At 39.0% G+C, this 18400-nt stretch overlaps 1 protein-coding gene across 1 annotated transcript; it reads left to right on the top strand.

Annotated features, from left to right (window-relative positions):
* Positions 1-5444: 5444 nt before the first annotated feature.
* cxcl12b (chemokine (C-X-C motif) ligand 12b (stromal cell-derived factor 1)) lies at positions 5445-18139 on the top strand. Its single transcript, XM_023272381.3, has 4 exons — positions 5445-5602; positions 8145-8262; positions 13048-13131; positions 15907-18139. Exons 1-4 carry the CDS (start codon positions 5536-5538, stop codon positions 15944-15946), a joined length of 309 nt encoding a protein of 102 aa, XP_023128149.1. The 5' UTR covers positions 5445-5535; the 3' UTR covers positions 15947-18139.
* The last annotated feature ends 261 nt before the right edge of the window (positions 18140-18400 follow it).

Genomic DNA, 18400 nt, shown 5'->3' with positions numbered 1-18400 from the left:
AATGTGAAAATACAATAAATCAAAAATAATAAAATATTTAATGTAATAATATACGGTGTGCAAAAAATGGTGTGTAAAAATGGAGCTGTGTGCGTGCGTGCGTGCGTGCGTGCGTGCGTGCGTGCGTGCGTGCGTGCGTGCGTGCGTGCGTGCGTGCGTGCGTGCGTGAGTGTGTGTGTGCGTGTGTGCGCGCGTGCGTGTGCGTGTGTGTGTGTTCTCCTGAGACACCAGCTGCTGAGGCTCAGGGCAGAAACGTGCGAACTGATAACAAGGACCCCCCAAAAATCACACACCCATCCTCCTGTCCAACCCCCCCCCCCCCCACACACACACACACACACACACCTTAAACCTCCATTTTATCCTGTTTACACAACCCACAGCTTCACATCAACACTATAAACACACACACAGACAGCACACACACATGCGTATCCACCATATACTGCACCTTTTTTTCCCGCACAAGATCCAAATGAAGTCCAGAGTCATTACACTGTAAATCTTTCATATACTGTAAGCCAGCTAAATACACGCAGGCATAGCTTTTACTCAACACTTTCCCCCTTTTTTACCGTCCAGCAGCCGATATATATATATTTTTGCTGCTGGGAATTTTTCCACATGTTGATTAATGTGTGTTTATATGGTACATTTTGAGCCTCTCGTACAGCTCCGGCTGTGATTGTGAACTACTGTTTATCTAAGCCCAGTGGAGGAAAACCTTTCATCTGCTCTGCCACCATAAAATAAAACTCAGCACCAGACTCAAACTGCTGGACAAACACAATAAACTCCGAAACCACAAAGCAAATCTCCTCGCATAGATGCCATCAGGAAAGTGGGGATCTGCCGTCACTTGGGAGATTCCTGCACAGATTAGTGTGTGTTTATTTGGGTTCATTTTTACATGGAGGGGCATGAAAGACAATAATGTATTTCTGTGGGTTTGTTTTAAGTGCTATGACACACCTGCTGATGAAAGATGACTAATAAAGTGGACAAAGTGCCATATTAATTCGTAGATTTTCAACATGAAGGTATATGTATATGTTTAGATTTGTATGCGTTTAAATCTTTCCTTCTAAGACTCCTTTATTGTGAAAATCCACTTGAAACCACAAGTGGAAGCAAGACAGGAAAGCTGCAGATTTTTTTTGCGGAGAACAAAAAAAAACCATTTGGATGTTTTTGTACTCGCACTAAAAACCCCATTAGTTCCTGAATAGCCACATCCTCATATCCTGTTGTGATCCAGGCTGTGTTTTACAAGAAATAATCACATTTACAGCGAAAAAGAAAAAGTTTTATTGCACCCAATAATCTTTATTTGGGCAATTACTTAATTTAAATAGGATGGCGCTGCATGTGTGGCATGTGTGGACCTGATGTAAATCCTCCGTTCAGACTGAAACGCTCGTCTGCTCTCCATCATGTCCCTCATCATGGCAGCCATTTGTGCAGACTCGTCTATCAGGACCGGTCCAGAACAAAGACCCGGCAGCTCCACCGCCTGTAACCCAATACAGGGACATGAAACGCCGACCTCTGACACCACGTGTGATACAAGTGACAGTGTTGTCCCACAGGTCAGCAGTAAACGTGCCGAGCGCATTCCCAGCCTGCACTGCAGCGGCACTCCTGCAGCATGTTAGCGCTCAAGCGGCTGAAACACTTCTGACATTTGTTTTTGTGACTTGGTAAATACAAGCCTCGGCGCTGTGATGATAAGACTGACAAGGTTTGAGGCAGTTTGTGGGTTTACCTGAGCTAACTTGTAAATGTTAGTGTTTGCATGTAACATGATACAGACGGATTTTACAATAACCAAACACAGCATTATAAAAAGAAACTAAGCATGCATGTTGAAAATGTGGTGTAATGTTTCACATATAAAAACACACAAACACTGCTAACCTGTGTCCATACAATAGAGGGAATGGGATTTATTTTGAGCTAAGATGAAAGTTTGTTCTTTAAACCATGCTAGTGAAGCATTTTATATAGCTTTTATGATCCACAAATCAATTTACAATAATAATTACAGATGTTTTTTGGTTATATTTGTGTGGATGTGTCGCCTCGATGAAGCAAATGCTAAAAAAATTGAGGTATTTGCTTTACAGATTTCTGCTCTTTGAAGTAGTTTAAAAAATGGAGATTTTAGTGTACGCAGCATCGCAATGTTTTGAAAAAATCTCCAGTAGTAATGCTTTCCAGTGACAATTACATCATTTATGTCTAAAATGAAAAAAAAATTAATTGCCTTAACCCTCCTGTTTTCCTCATTTATGGGCACCAAAAAATATTGTTTCTTTGTCTAAAAAAAAAATCTAAAAAATTCAGCAAAAAAATTCCCCAAATTTCTGAAAAGTGCAAAACCTTCAGGAAGAAAATTCCAATAATTCCTTAAAAGTTTTCCTTAAAAGTAAAAATTCTTGCAAATATTTTCAAAAAATGAGTAAAAGTCTTCAAAAAAATCCTAAAAGTATCTGAAGTGATTACATATATATCAGTAAAACCTCTAATATTTTCTTTAAGAACATTCACATAAAAATCTACCAAAATCCAGTGAACTTTGCTGGATTTTGGTAGATTTTTTTGTGAATGTTCTTCAGAAACATTTTTAACATTCCTTTTTTTCCCACCAAAAAATGATCAGATTTTTCAAAAATGTTGAAAATGTGGACATCAGAAGTTTCACTGTGAAAATATATTTTCTTTCCACATTTCCAAACTTTAAAACGGGTCAATTTTGACCCGCAGGACGACACAAAGGTGAACAAATTACCAGCTTAGAAAGTCCTGTTTAATCTTAACACATAAATTTGTGATCCTTTGTTACGTTTTTTTCATTCTGTCAACTTTTGCCCAAAATAATGTAATGAATTGATTCTTTCTGCATCTCAAAAGCATCTTCTTCCTTTTTTTTGCAATGTGCAGATGATTTTTTGAAATGAAATCAGTTGATTTCAGCTACACATGTGACACTATATTGGAAATACTTGGATTCAAGAGCAGAAATACCTTCATCATTCTTTCACTCTGTATATTCTAAACAATGTAAATATATTCAAACCTATTTCTGTGGTTTAGTAATTGAACCAATTAAATATCTCTACATATAGCATATCATTGTCTCTAAAAGCATTAGTGCTGCTGATTTTGATACATTTCAATGCTATAAAAACACTTAAATCTCCATTATTTTAGGGATCTCAAACCACTTGGAGTCAATTAAATAATCACTTTCTATTATGTGAGTAATCAAGGCAGCACAGCCACACAAAAATAATAAAAACCATCTGTATTCATGGCAGTAAACTGGTAACTGAATTGTGTGTTGCTACTTCTGTGGATCATAAAACAATAAAAAATGCATTGTTTGTGAAAAAAAAGAAAAAGGCTGAGTAAATTCCTCTGAGATAATAACATGTTTGTCTCTTCACAGCTCAGTTTCATCTCCCCGCTGTTAATGGCACTTATATTGGACGGCTGGCTAACAGTAAACACCCTCTCAGGTTTGCAGCTTGCAGCAGGCCTCGGACCTGTGAGCTCTCTCTCAGCAAGCAACACTGGAATGGGCCTGTAAACTGCAGGGGAGGGATTTCAGTGTATGAACTGACAGGCAGTCTTAAGCAGTGCATGGTTTTATTACTGCTGCTGCTGCTGCTGCTGCTGCTGCTGGTGGTACAGGGCTGCATGTGAGGGCGGACGGGACGCTTGAACCACCTCCAAGTGCTCTGACAGAAAAAGGCGTCAAGTCCTGGCATGAAAACCAGTTTCAGTTTACCAGCTGCCGGTTTCAATGCAGTAGAACGAAGAGAGTAACGTGCGCAGTTGCTTGCATGTTTGCGGACACATGTACAGACATGTACACACATGCATGTCATACTAACCGCACAGCGACACCTACACATCTGCGCCTTCGATACATGTGGAAGGTCTCCATCAGATCATCAGTCAAATGAAGTGTTTGAGGAACATGTGAGGACTCACATCTGTCTCTTCAAGCTTTGTTTGCTTCCCACTTGATGCAACATCCTCTCCATTAGCGATGGATGTTTCTCCTATGAGCACATGTCACATAAAAGCAGGCACTCAAACACAGAAAAAGTATCAATGTATCACAAGGATGGATCAAATCAACTCTCAATCGTTATTTTGTAATTTAATATTAGATATAATTTTTAAGTAGTATTTAAATAAATGGAGACATCTGTGTTCTAGGGGTCAAAATAAAAAAACTATTCATTCAGAAATTTCCTGTCATTCTTTTGTATTTTCATTTTCACCCCTTACTTCCTTTAAATTTGCTTGTAAATTCTATCTTTCATTTTTATCTGCTGCTGAATATTTCTGTAAGATGGAAGCATTTCCAGCTGCTGATGACAAATGGTTTAAAATTGACAGAAACAACATATTGATTGTGTTATTTTGCGGTTCCTTCTAACTTGAACCTTTTGGCTGTTTGTTGAGATAGAAAACTAAACATTTTCAAGAAAATCACTGATGGGCAGAAACTAATCTTGTCATACTCAAGCTGTGTTGATATTTTATTATTTTTTTGTCTTTTTTGTATTAAAAAAGTGATTTGTTTGATGATGTGTCTCATCCAAATCAAGTTTTTTTCTTCTACGTGCATTTAAATCTGATCTACTAAACTGTGGGCAAATCCATTTTTACAAGTCAAACCTCCAAGCCTGAGCTGCTTTTTAATGATATTTGACCGCCTGAAAGAGTCTACAGAGTTTTTTTTTTCAACACAGCCATTTTTCTTCTCCTATTAATGTTACAAACGTGAAGTCTAAACGGTTCTCTGATGGTTTCATCACGATGCTGACAGTGAAAGCCCTGCGGAGCCTAATAAAGACATGAACCAGGCGTCACGGATGGGAGCCGAGCCAGAAGACGAGGAGTCAACGAGAAAGAAAGAAGTAGAGGGAGGGAGAAATGTGTGTCCAAGCAAACAATAACACAACACTCAGCTGAAATATACAACAATATTAGTCCAACAGCAGGAAGCTCTGTCTTTGACAATAGACTGTGAGTGACTGGTGGAAGCTGCCTGTACTGTAGTCTGTGTGTGTGTGTGTGTGTGTGTGTGTGTAGGATGGCAACAAAAATGGACAAAGAGGAAAAAACTGACAAAATATGAGAAGAAATAGACTGGATAGAGAACACTGAGGGACAAATTGAGAAAAAAACATTATAATGTTATTATTGTTTTAAAAAATCAATGAAAAGAGAGAAAGAATTCCCCTCAGACTTTCTCCTTGACTCCCAGCCAAAACATTTACAATGGAGGAAGTCTCTACTGACTCGCCGCTGCTCCCTCCTCCTCTTCCTCCTCCTCACCTCCCCTCCTCTCAGGCTGGGACCCCCCTCCCTCCTCCCTCTCCCGTCTCTCACTCTCTCTCTCTCTCCCATCTGAAGATTTAACACAGAGCAGAGCAGAGCCGGCCGCCACAGTCGTGCCCTGGATTGTAAGAGAGAAAGAGAAGCAGCCCTCCTGCGGCCCGTAAGCCCACCACCATGGACGTCAAACTGCTGGCACTCACGGCTCTGCTGGCCGTGGCCACACAAGTACCAGCCTCCAACGGTGAGTCCAAGAGGGGAAACTCTGGGTTGCAGTTTGAAATGGTTGAGAGACGTTGCTGAGTTGATCATTTCTGGGGATTTTGTGCTAAAGAAATCTTGCCAGAAAAGATGCGTTCATGGTCTGGATGCTGGAGCTTGTCACATTTGGGTTTTGTAAAATATCGGCTGTATGAGAACTTGCATTTTTTCTGAAGCAAGAAAACTTACTGAGAGTCTAAATTTAAATATGAAGAACTTCTTACATTCTTTGTCTTTGCCAAAACTTAAGTTTTAGCATCTTATTCAGGTTTTATTCACCTGAATTTTAAAGGTTCTATTTGTTGTAGAAATGTGGCTGCCTTTTTTTTTTTGATAAATCCTTTGTTGCATGAGTCATGAGCCCGATTTCATTCTATTTGGATGGATTTTCGGCACTTGAAACAATAGCTAGCAGACAGAAGATTAAACTTCCAAAAAATTATCCTTGTAGAGCTGCAGTGATTTTGGAAATTGATTCACTGTTAAAGTCTTTTTCCAGAGAAGAAGCATTCCTACTTTAGCTATCCTAATGTGATCTTTTCCTGGAATATTTTGGAGTTTTTGATAGTTTTGACTTGTGAATTTTGGTACACACAGACATCAAATTTTTAACTGAGAAAATAATTAGGAGCTTATCCTGTTCACTGCAGGCATAGACTACTGAAGTTATAGATTGTAATTTACAGTCTGAATCTTTTTAAACAAGCACTAAATACGGCAGCTCAGATATTTATAATGTTCAGTAGTTTGGACTAAAATCCTGCAGCAGAGCTGGAGTGATGCCTCCACAGTGACCCCACATTAGCGTCCCTCTTGTTAACCTTGGTAGGGGACAAGATGGGGTGTTGAGTCGCCTGGCCTGCGTTATGCTAAGCTTGTTGTTTCAGCCCCAGTCAGAGCCCTGATTGCATATTAAAGAGTAAGGTCTAAATGTGTGTATTTGTCTTTTCTCTTTGCTTTCTTATAATTAGTTTCTAATTAGGGATAAACAATGCGGTGGTGATAGCAGGGGATGGTCGCTTCTGGCCCTGGTGCTGCATGCTGCATAATGATCCCTTAGTTTGCATGAGAAAAGAGCCTGAATGGGTGTGAATCATTAGGCCGATATTACTGAGGATTTAGCCATTTGTGGCATGACATTTGGCGTTTCTTGATACACATGCATATCAATAAGAATATATTGAACCCCAGAACAAAGGTCTGTTAGTTTCACTTGATACACCTGATTTTGTGTAATTTGGATGTTTATTGGAGCAGAAACTGGCTAAAACAAAGGCTGGGTCATTGCAAATTGTTTCAAAATGTGTGTAATTTCTACACTGCAGCTTCATTGTAGTATTTTTTATTTTATTTTTTTTTCCTTAAACCTATCTATAATGATTCATTTCATGGCTAAATCTTTTTAAGTTTTACTGCAGTGTGACTCCCTTCATCTTTTCACTGAGATTTTTTACAACCTTTGTCATTTCTTTCAAAACTCTCTAAGCTCAGTTTTACAAAAGCCCAATAAGTGCAGAAGTATTTTGAGTTATTAGTGTGCATCTGTGATCCTCGGGGCCCCCGCGAGCCTCCATGGAGGCGCTGGGGTGATTTGTAATCATTTTAAGAATGTACTCGAGGTGATGTCCTCCGAGGCTGCTGATGCCGTCTGAGCCGCAGAGTGCTCCTTCATAAAAGAGGCGAATATTGGAAATTGAATGTTGAGGACCCTTGTCCTTTAGAGAGGCCAGGCTGAATGCTCCGGGAGTGAAAAGCTAAAATTCTGCATGTATGTGTGTGTGAGAGCGTGGTCAAAAAGAGCTAATCTCTTTTTAATGAATGTGTTGTTAGGAGAAATAGCAGGTAAAATCATACATTCCCATGCTTTATAAGGATTTGTTACAGTAGATTAACCATGCTTTTAATCACACCTTAAATGAACTGGAAGCTACTGTGTTTGAATTTGGATTTTGATTGAAGTTGATGTAAATATTTAAATCCTCGTATGAACCAAAATGATCAGTTAAAGAGCAAAGAATCAAGTTTTTGGGCACTGCTCTATGTTAGTCTACTGCTACTTTTAGATCGCACTTAGTTGTAATTGTCAAACAAACTGTATTATCCATCTTAAGGTCAAATTTTTTGCCACATTTTAGTGATGTATAAATGAATTATGCAGCCTGTGAATATGTTTCTGTGTTAAGTGACTGATCTTCTCCTCACAAAAGATTGTTATCAAGCTCATACTAATATTACAATGAAGCTGATGCAACTTTGTCTGTCTGGAGTTTGTAATTTACAGCCATAAAGTGAACTTATTTTTCAGACTTTAATCTTCAAAGCTCTTCTTCTGTTGCCTGTTTCAGATATTTGTTCAGCAGTGAGACTGCCTTTAATAACACTCCTGTTTGGGGGAGTGATTTGAATGAACTTTTTAACATTTTAACAGCCTGATCTGTTGATTATCTTCTTTTTCCTTTTCATTTCATGCTCTAATATTCTCACCCTAATGCTGATTTGTCATTTTCCTCCTTGTGTGGTTGCAGCAAAGCCCATCAGTCTGGTTGAGCGCTGCTGGTGTCGCTCCACCCTCAACACGGTTCCTCAGCGCTCCATCAAGGAGCTCAAGTTTCTCCACACACCCAACTGCCCCTTCCAAGTCATGTAAGTAAATGAGTCTAAAGTTACCGGGCTGATTAACGTGAAGAAAAGTGTTTCCTGGTGTAATTGTCTGAGGACTGCTTAAATGATTCTGTCACTCACCTGGCTTGTTTTAGTTGATTTCCTTTAGATTGTGGTGTATTTAGGTGAATTTGACCGACTGTGTTGAGCAGAAATATCAGTGTGGCTTTAAGAAGGAAAATCAAGCTACTAAAATCCTTTGGCAGATTTCCTGGATGTGCATAAGCAAAAAGTAAATCTGCTTGTCCAAATCACTTCTAGGGACTTTTCAGTTTAATTTTTTCAGGGTTCTCATGCATTGTATATAATAGCCTACTGGTTGGTGGCAGTAGTTGGAGGCTGATCTTTACTTGGTCCACACTCAGTGCTTGTATGGAGATAATTCCCTTTTGCAGGGCATCTATAAAGACTCCAGATCATAGTGTTGAAATGAGCTGCAACGCTTTAATCTCTTCATCAGAAGCAGCACAAATGTAAAGTGACCATTGTGACAGTAATTCCACCCCAGTGGCATTTTAGTGATCCCAACAGATCAAGTGGAATTAGGCTGATTAGATCATATCTGATATATTTTCTGTGCTTTTGTAAGTGAGTTTGTCATCCTGTGAGTGACATACAAAAAAAAGTTAATAGTAGTTGCAGAAGACCGTTAGAAATATAGTCAGACATGATGTACCAAATGATAAAAACAAAACATTACATGAAATTACAGAAACAGGCTGGAATATTCATTATTTTTTGCAGTTTGGATGCAGAAATGATTTGACTGGAAATACAACACAATGTATAACATAATACAACAGCTCCACTGTAAAAGCCCCTAAAATAATCAGTATTTGATTGTATATGCATACGTATGTATAGGGCACTGTACTATTAATAAGAAAAGATTCAATCCTCTCGCATATATCACAGTTTCTCTTCAGATTTGATTAAATTACAGACAGCCTTGAAACAACATCATGAAGACCAGAGAGAGTTATTCTAAAATCATGTTAGCTTATACTGCATGCAGTTGGTTTAATTACATTTTTTTCATGCAATCTCCAAAATAAGCCATTATTGGTAGTCCAAATTGCTTTATGTATGTATTAGGAATGAAAAATAGAAGTAAATTAAATCTAATTGTTGATGCATGAGGTATGTGTGAGGTACGGTGTTAATCTCCTTATTCTTTCCTGAACGAGAGGGCTCAGTTTAAAACAACACAATCCACTCAGAAAGAGGAAAGCGGTAACAGGCAGAGCTCGAGGGGGCCATTTATGTTGTGCAAAGGAAGCAATAATTAAGGGTCAAAGTGATTACCTTTGTATTTCTGCTGACCCTCCATGTCCCTCATTCACTTTTTCTTTTTTAATTTCCCGCCTGAAACTGGCCCACAACATTGAGTATAATGTCACTGGTCTGGAACACATTAACTAAAAAGCCTCATTCATTTGTTGGCTATAGAAAAATGGGACAGCAGAAGCCTCACAGCAAAAAGGCTAAAAGGCTGTGGGGCTTCTGCCAGAAAAGGATGAGAGGAGGGGGAGCTGGTGACTGCTAGAGGAGGTGACCGAATGGCAAAAGGTCAGAGAGGACACTCAGCGCTCTGGCCGGGATGCAAACTCTCTCTAACCTCCCTCCAGAAAACTGCCAGAGGAGTCAAGAAGTCATTCAGACAAGAAAAGCTTCTCCAATATCTCTATTGAGGCAGATGAAAGAAACCAGTAACACTACACCCGCTTTCCGCCCCTTGTATCCCACCGTGCGCCCTCATCCTACCCCCTCCTCACCCATCCCAGCATGCTGTTGGTATTAACTTGCTGTGAAGTAATTACTACCTGCTGCTTGTGGAACTCTGGCCCTCAAATTCCAGCCAAGTCAATTAGGGTTTAGTCTCTCGGTTGGTCACCCAGACAAGCAGACAGATAAACAGGATGAAGGGGGACACATCAAAACAGCGCAGAGCTTCCGAGCGGATGAGCTGACAACCCCTAATAAAATTTTAAAAAAGGGGGACATCCCTGGAGGAAACGCAAACACGGATCCAGTTACGGAGCTGTTTGGCCTCCTGACTCATGTTAGTTTTGAGGGATTTGGAGACTGATGCTTAGACTGATGCTCCTGAGCTGATCTTTTAAGCTCAGGGGGCCATTTGCTCATTTGCTCATTTGCTCGTGTGTCTGCAGCTAAATGGGGTGAGGAATAGAGGAGGTGGCATGTTAGAGGGGAATCAGAAAGCAGTGAAGAGGGGAGCAGAGGAATGTGTTTAATTCACAGAGCCGTGTGATGGAGATGGAGGGAGGAGAATGGGGAGCAGTGAGGCGCTACACCTCTGAGCTGTTAACTTTCATGCACGACCTTTTGCCACTGAGGTGTGATATCCACGTTTGGAAGACGAGGGGGGGGGTGATCGTGTCTGAGGGCAGAACAAATCCTCTCCTAAATATGTGGCTCAGCTCTCCATCAACAGGCCAGAAACCACAACAACACACTCTCCGGGACTGCAGAGCTGCTGCTGCACCCAGATGAGTCGATACAATTCATCAGACAGGCGGAGAAAATATCACCAATGACACATTTTGTTGTGTGTCACAGGATTTCTGTTTCTGGTGGTGTAAAACAAAGCACACATCTCCCAAAAATCGTCATTTATGTATATCTATGTGTATTTTTGTAGCAGCTAAAGTGATTATTTTGGTTTATATTTTATTTTAGTAAGATAGGTCCATGACAAAGACGTAACATGTTAAACTATGCTGAGTAGCCCATAAAAAATTAAGTCCAGCATTTTTGATTTATGTATAATTTTCCCCAAAAAAAGCTTCATTGAGGTTGAAGAAATCTTGTGCGTGCCAAATGAGTTACAGAGAAACAATATAAGACAGTTAACAAACCCAAATTAAACATAAAATTAACAATAAAATTATGAATACATGTTTTGTAGTTAATTATATCAAAGTTTCCGTCCTGTATGAACCTAGATAACTCCATAAAATGGCTTTAAACTAACAGCGAAAGTGATTTAAAATACATCCACACACTTTCGGCAGTCATAAAATGATTTCATCTGAACAAATCTGTCGATAAATTGAGCTTGAACTCTGTTCCAGTGCTCTAAAAGAACAGCACGAAGCATAAAAATTATGATAGTGTCTGCACTGATGACTAAAATGCACCTTTTGATGTGAGATTTATCCCCTGTTTAAGGCACACGATTGTTAAATTGTGCCTTTCAAGAGTTTAAAATCACACCTCTTTGATCAAAACACTTTCTCAGACACAAAGTTTACATCAGGCGACGTGTGAAGATGTTCAGTGTCCAGTGCAGTGACAGATTTACAAACCACAGAGTCACAGTGCGACCTGTGATGTGAGTCCTTGCCTCAGCCGTCCCTGAGTGGAAACAGAGAGCTGTGATTTTTCACCACCGGCCGAACGGTGACAGTCTGTTATGAGCAGTAATCCTCTGGTTTTGAGCTCGGATGTGTTGTGGGACGTGCTGAGATCTTGAGAGCTTAGCTGAGGTGTTCCTGAGCTCAGCCTTCATGAGCCATTTCAGATAATATCCTGACATATTACACTCATTTCAGCAGCTCCTCGTGATTTATTGCACAAGAGACATAAATACTTCTGTTTTATGTTGTGATGTGCACTAACAGAGCAGTTTGTTTTCCATTTTTGGTTCGAAATAGGAGCGGTTAGCTATTCTTAGGTGAGGCAGCACGTTTGTGATTGTTTTGCACTTGAAATTGAGATGGCAGCTTATTAGTCAAGTACTAATTCTTTGGTTTTTACTGCAATGAGTTGTAAAATATTCTGGGGTTTATCGAGGATAATTTAAGATTTTGTTGAAATGACCATACATGAAAATTAATGATGTTATTTTGACACATAAGTAGAAAGCCCTTCTTCAGCTTATTTAAAGCATCACTTTATAAACGATAAATTATCATCTTCACAGTACTTTGGGGGGTTATATATGTTACTTATGGGGCCTTTAAGGTTAAATTTGAAAGTTTAAGTCTTATAACTGCTAATTGCAGACCGTTATCCAGATTATGGGCTACTGTGGGGTTTGTTGTTAATTTCATTCTGTTGCGAGTAGGCAACGTTTTTAGCACTTAATTAGAGTTTGAAACTTGTTTGATTGAGGTACTTTGAAATCAAAGACATGTTTAGCCGCAGTAACTTTACCGAAATTTCTCATTTTGTATTCAATGATAGTGGAGGAAAAATGATGTTCATAGTTTGCATTTCATTAAATAATAATAAAAATTATACATTTTATAGCACCTTTGTTTGCTTTTGAAGCACAACTACAAGCACTGTTCCCTGAGAACAAAAGAGTGAATGAACTTGGATGAGTTTTTTTAAGGATCCACATTAATTAAAATGCCAGTCACATTTCCACATTTCGTTGAGGTTACTAAGAGGTCTTGTTACATTTTGGTTGACCGCGCAGCCAATAAAGTAGATAGAATCTCTGTACTGTACACCATCACCGGATGCTGAGCTACAAAGGAGGCCCAGAGGTGAAAATATCGCCCAGTCCATGTCCCTGAATGTGATTTATTACATGCAAGTTTTGGGTTAGACTCAAATATTTTCAGCTTCCTCTCTATCTCTGCTATTGCTTCATGCAAAGTGAAATAAATCTGCAGGTTAAAATGGAATAATCACGCAAAATAACTCCCATCTTAGCAGGTATTTTTGCTGAAGTACTTAAATTTGGTGTTTATTATTGTTAATTTTCACTTCTTTTTTTTTTTTTTGCTCCCACAGTGCAAAGCTGAAGAGCAACAGGGAGGTTTGCATCAACCCAGAAACCAAGTGGCTGCAGCAGTACTTGAAGAATGCCATTAACAAGTAAGAAAAACCTCTCTGGGAATAACATGAGCATCACTGACAAAGACAGAAATGAAATACGGCGCCCTTCTCCTCAGAGTTTAGAGCTTGCAAAGAAGAAATAAACCGCTGTTAAAGAAGGGGCCATCTCTCAGTTTCCTGCTGACATTTAGTCTCCGAAATTGTTGACATGGTTGATGTAAGCAGCTGAGTTATTATCTGTGAAATAATTAGCATCAAGTAAGAATAGAGATAAATCTGCCCCTGGTGTGTCGGCTTCCTTCTTTCTCATACTCACGTCTGCGATTTCAGCCAAGAATTTACAGATGTTCATAATTTTTACCCTCTTGGCTCACTCACATTATATTTGGCCTTTTTTTTTACTCCTAAAAAGCATTTTCCACACAATTATCAGCACTAATTGCACATCAGCAAACGAGTTGTCGTGGTTGGGGAGCAGCATTGAGGGAGTAAACTATTATATAATAAGAACTGCTGCAGCTCATTCAGTTTTTAATGAGCTATGCAGTTAAAATGTGTGCCTTCCTCATAAAAAATGTTCCCAACATGTCTGACGGTCATTATCGCCAGGCTGCGTGTCTGCTTCTTGAAAACTCCATAAACACTTGAAGTGCACAATGTGAAAACAAACAATAAAGACATATATGAGGATTTACGACACATTGTTTGTTATTTCGCCAAAGGACCTGCGTGCACGCTGAAACTTTTTAAAAATGGAGCTTTAAAGTGATGTTGTCACTGAAGCAGGCATGTAGTAAAGTAAAGCAGCAAACAGGCTGTCAGACACATTAACCACTAACTTTTCGTGTTCTGTCGACTGCATGCATCTCAGAATATACTGTATGCTAAGAGTCGAGTTTTCGTAAGACGTTGTAACTGTCAAGCAGAACATTGCCAGCATGTCAGCAGAGATGCAGTCATATTTGAAACTTTTACACCAAAGGTTTGAAGGTTTAGATGCAGTCCAGAAATGGGAAAAATACCAAAATTACATTCATGTTTTGGCAGGAGAAATGTGTTAAGCATATTTTACAGGTGCTCAGAATCAGAGCCATTAATAAGCAGAGAAACTTTAAAAACTCCATCTGTTCATACTAAACCTCTTTGTTACACAAGTGGTGTTAAGAATATGAGAAAGTATGATATGCCATGACAGAATGAAAACAAAGTCTACCGAAGAATACACCACTAAGCTGAATGTGTATGTGTTCATGTCCTCATTTAAAATTAAAACAATATTTTATCGCCTTTTGAACTCATACAGGGAGGGTTTTTTTGAGTGTAGCTGCTCTTAGTCAGCATCACAAAGACTGTTTTCTGCTGGGGGACAGTTTTCAGTGTATTTAAAACTGTTTATGGCCAGTGACATCATTAGAAATGCTCTGCTAAGACCATCATCCCGCTCTTTTCACTAGAGCTACGCTGCACATTAATATCTTCAAATCTCAAATGAATACGTTCAGATGATGAAACTGAATAACAAAAGACTATACTGTGATACAAATTCCAAAATTATGGCGCAACAACAACCTTTGTCCTTTTGAAGCCCCTCACCTCCCAGCGTCCACTTTAAACGTCTTCAGTCAGTCGGCCTTTTTTGGTGTGTCAGTCAAAACTTTCATCCTGGGAACCAGACGAGTCTGAGCTCATTTTTCATTTGCTCTGGCAGAATACATCTGGACCCCTTCCTGTTCAAACAGTTACCCCCAGCCTCGCTCGTGCCGGGCCAATCTTGACTCTTTGTCTAATGAGGGGCAGGTTTTATACACTGACTGTTGAGCCATTTTCGTACACAACTAAAATGACCATCTGATGTAGAACAACGTTGACACTCTGCTCTCTACCTGTATATTTTCTCCATAAGAACAAACAACTGCACATGTGATAGCAGAGAACCTGTCATTCCTTACTAGATTTCTTCATTAACAAGGGTGACATAGCTGAATATGTAAAATAGAAATGGGTGATCAAATTAAGATGCTCTCCTCTGTTTATGTGAGATCCACTGAGATTAATCAGTTTATCTTCTGCCGTTACGTCTGCTGTTCTTCTCAATTTTCTCAATCTGTCACTGTTCTATCACTTTTTTTGCCCATCAAGGTTTATATCTTAAAACATTATTCATTCGTTTTTTCCAGAATTGTGTTTCAAGGTAATTTGTGGCTGCCTGCTAACTTAGCTGCTAGCCATTAGCATAACCTTAGCCACTGTGAGAGCAGCTAATTTCCTGTTTTGTGACAACGGCTTGTGTTTCTTGTGCAGTTTTTGCAGTCTCTGCTTGAGAGACATTTCTGAGACCACAGAGAGAGAGAGGTAGCTGCATCATATCTGAAATAGGGCATTTAATTTATCAATAATCATCAATAAAAATACAAATACTGATAAGCTGACAAACACTGGCCATGATGATCAACCAGGCCAGTGGATAATTAGTCTATCCCTAACTTAAAGCCTGTGTAGATTTTTGTGTCGCTCAGACCCCTTAGAAATTAAAAGGAACTGACAGATTTCTGGATAATTTATATTTGCACATTTGCCAGGCTACAAACTCTTTAAATGTAAAGAAATTTAAACTGAATCCAGACAAAAATATTTCTAACGTTATCATTAATGCTGTATCTCCGGCTGAATTAAAGGGGAAAATGTATAAATATTTGTAAGGCAATTTCCATTACCTGTTCAAAGTGGGCCTAGCTAAATATTAGAAATTTTACACTCATGAAATGCAGCTGTTTTGAGTCCTATTCATTATTATCTTTCTGACTCTCTCTCCAGGGTGAAGAAGTCCAGAAGACGCAATAACAAGAAAAACTAAACCACAGGAGAAGCCCATAAGTCGTTGAGCCTGATGCTCCCAGGTCAAACCTCTATACCTCACTGTCACTGCTATGGATGTATGCAAACACGCTGTATGTACCCGTCCACATTTCTGGACCTGCTTGCAGAACCAGCACTTCACTGCCAAAACCGTGCCGTTCCGAGCACCATACTGATCCCTGGATGTCCGAGCAGTCGCCTCCTACTATCCATGTCAGCGCCAAAGTGCAATTACACCTTGGAATGCTGGGACGCATGTTGATGTCAAATGCGTGTTGAGTGCTGAGTGAGTGATGTGAGAAAGAAAGACAATGAGTGTGTGTGTGTGTGTGTGTGTGTGTGTGTGTGTGTGTGTGTGTGTGTGTGTGTGTGTGTTTGATTACGTGGACTAACTCTGACTGTGTGCCTGTATATAGTATTTTTCTTGCTTCACACAGCTATAAAAGGAACAATGTTAGCTTTCTGTCTCATGCAAGATTTCATGCAAAAACCATGTCGTGTCAGATTAACTTTAAATACAAGCTGCTTCCTTGGAGTAAGTACAGTCGGGACTTGGTTGCCAGGTCCTGCCCTGATAGGTCATTTTGTGGTTTGGTATATTGAAGAATTGCTTAATTCAAAACCACCAAAGGAAATTCATCCAAGTCGAACCCACAAAGCAGAGAATGTTCCCACAATATTGTGACAAGTTCTAAATGTTTTAAGGACGTTCATCATTTCAAATAATGTTCCTCTAAGGTTAAAAGTGAAGTAAGACGGAACGTTTTAACATTCAGAGGATGCTTGGAGGAACTTGTCAGATTATGTTCCATGACAACAGAAGAGGAGCGTTCTCAAACCAATGTTAAAAAAAATATATTTTCAAGATGCTATGGAGATTTGAGAAGACAATGTAAAATGTAATGTTATATATTAACAAAGGTGTAACATTTGCCTGCAAAATTTTGCATAGGATTTGAGGACATTGCTGGTTGGAACACTCCTACAATGTTACAACAACATTCTGGGAACTAAAAGAAAACTTTCTGCTGAAAACATTGTTAGAATTTTGCAGAACTTTACAAAGAAAAATTCTAGCTGGGAAATGACCACGTCCATGTGCCTTCTACTCATTGTATTCTGTAATATTATAATAATTATACTATATTTAATGTATATATTATTAAAATAATTACTTTGGATGTGGGCTTTCCAGACATAAATGTGAAAAGTTCCTTCTGATTTGACATCCCTGTATGAGGTGAACCATCCACAACAGGGCAGAACACGATACCACCAGTCTGGTATCGTCTTTGAGCTTGGTGCAGGAACAAAAACTACTAAGAAACAAGCACTGATCTGATGGTGCTATATATTCAGTATAAGGGGCCAGATCCATTGACGCAACTGTATGTTACTGTTCATTTTATGCAACATTTAAGATGAGATACTGTGACTTCTACGTCTTAAATGAAACTTTTTTATCACTCAAGCAATGTTCAAAGGGCTGTTATAGGAAGTCTTACATGAAAAATTAAATGGAAAGTGGATTGTTAGTAGATGGCCATAGACTGTAAAAAAAGGGGAAAAAAACACATCAATGTAACTTTTTCATTGATTGAACATTAACAGAGACCAAATATTTATTCAGTAACACATGCAACATTAAGTCGTGTACAAACCTCAAAAGTCATGACTTTTTTTTCACCTCTTGTTCAGAAAACAAGGTTGTACATCAGCTGACACCTCAGCAAAACAGTTCATCGCAACAGAGAAACTAAACTGCAGTATTTTCATACCAACACCTGTCCTTGGTAGGAATGAAAAGCTACTAAATTGTGAAAAGAAAAATAGGTGAAAGATAAAAAGGGAATGTGGCAAGGTGGCAAAAAGAAAGTTTTTGATTGTCCATTTTTATATATATTTGAGCCACTTTATTATCAGATGTGTCTTTTAAATGTAATTGTTTTATTTTTATATTATGTATAATCTTACTAAATGCTTTCTAATGCAATGTACAGTAGGCAGTAGCTACTGAATGAAGGCTGTTCTGTAAAGTGATAGAAACAGTATTAAACTTCATTTTTTTTAAAGGATTCATGCAGTATCTCTCATATATGTAATTATTTGTTTGCAAGTATTTTATACACGGTATGCAACACATCTTGTATGATTGTTTTTCTACAATTTGGATAAAATCTTGAGCAAATGATGCATTGTTCTCCTAGTTTGATGTCCTCTCCTTATCAGCTGGTCTCAGATGTAGAAAATCTGTAAAGTCCAACATGCAGCGATAGAAAACAAAAGCCGCTGTCATTGTGTTACATGAGTTGGGAAACTATTGAGATCAGCCCACCAGTTCTCCCCAGTTCAGTCTTTTATAGTTTTACTCAGGTTGATGTATGACGTGTCAGCAGAGCCACTGAGCCAAAACAGAGCGAAACGTTTGAGTCGAAATCCCAGCGACCAGCAT

The sequence above is a fragment of the Amphiprion ocellaris genome, chromosome 4 (assembly GCF_022539595.1).
Source record: "Amphiprion ocellaris isolate individual 3 ecotype Okinawa chromosome 4, ASM2253959v1, whole genome shotgun sequence".
Classification (NCBI taxonomy): Eukaryota; Metazoa; Chordata; class Actinopteri; family Pomacentridae; genus Amphiprion; species Amphiprion ocellaris.
The sequence above is the reverse complement of the archived record's forward strand: the minus strand, read 5'-3'. Positions and strand labels throughout refer to the sequence as shown.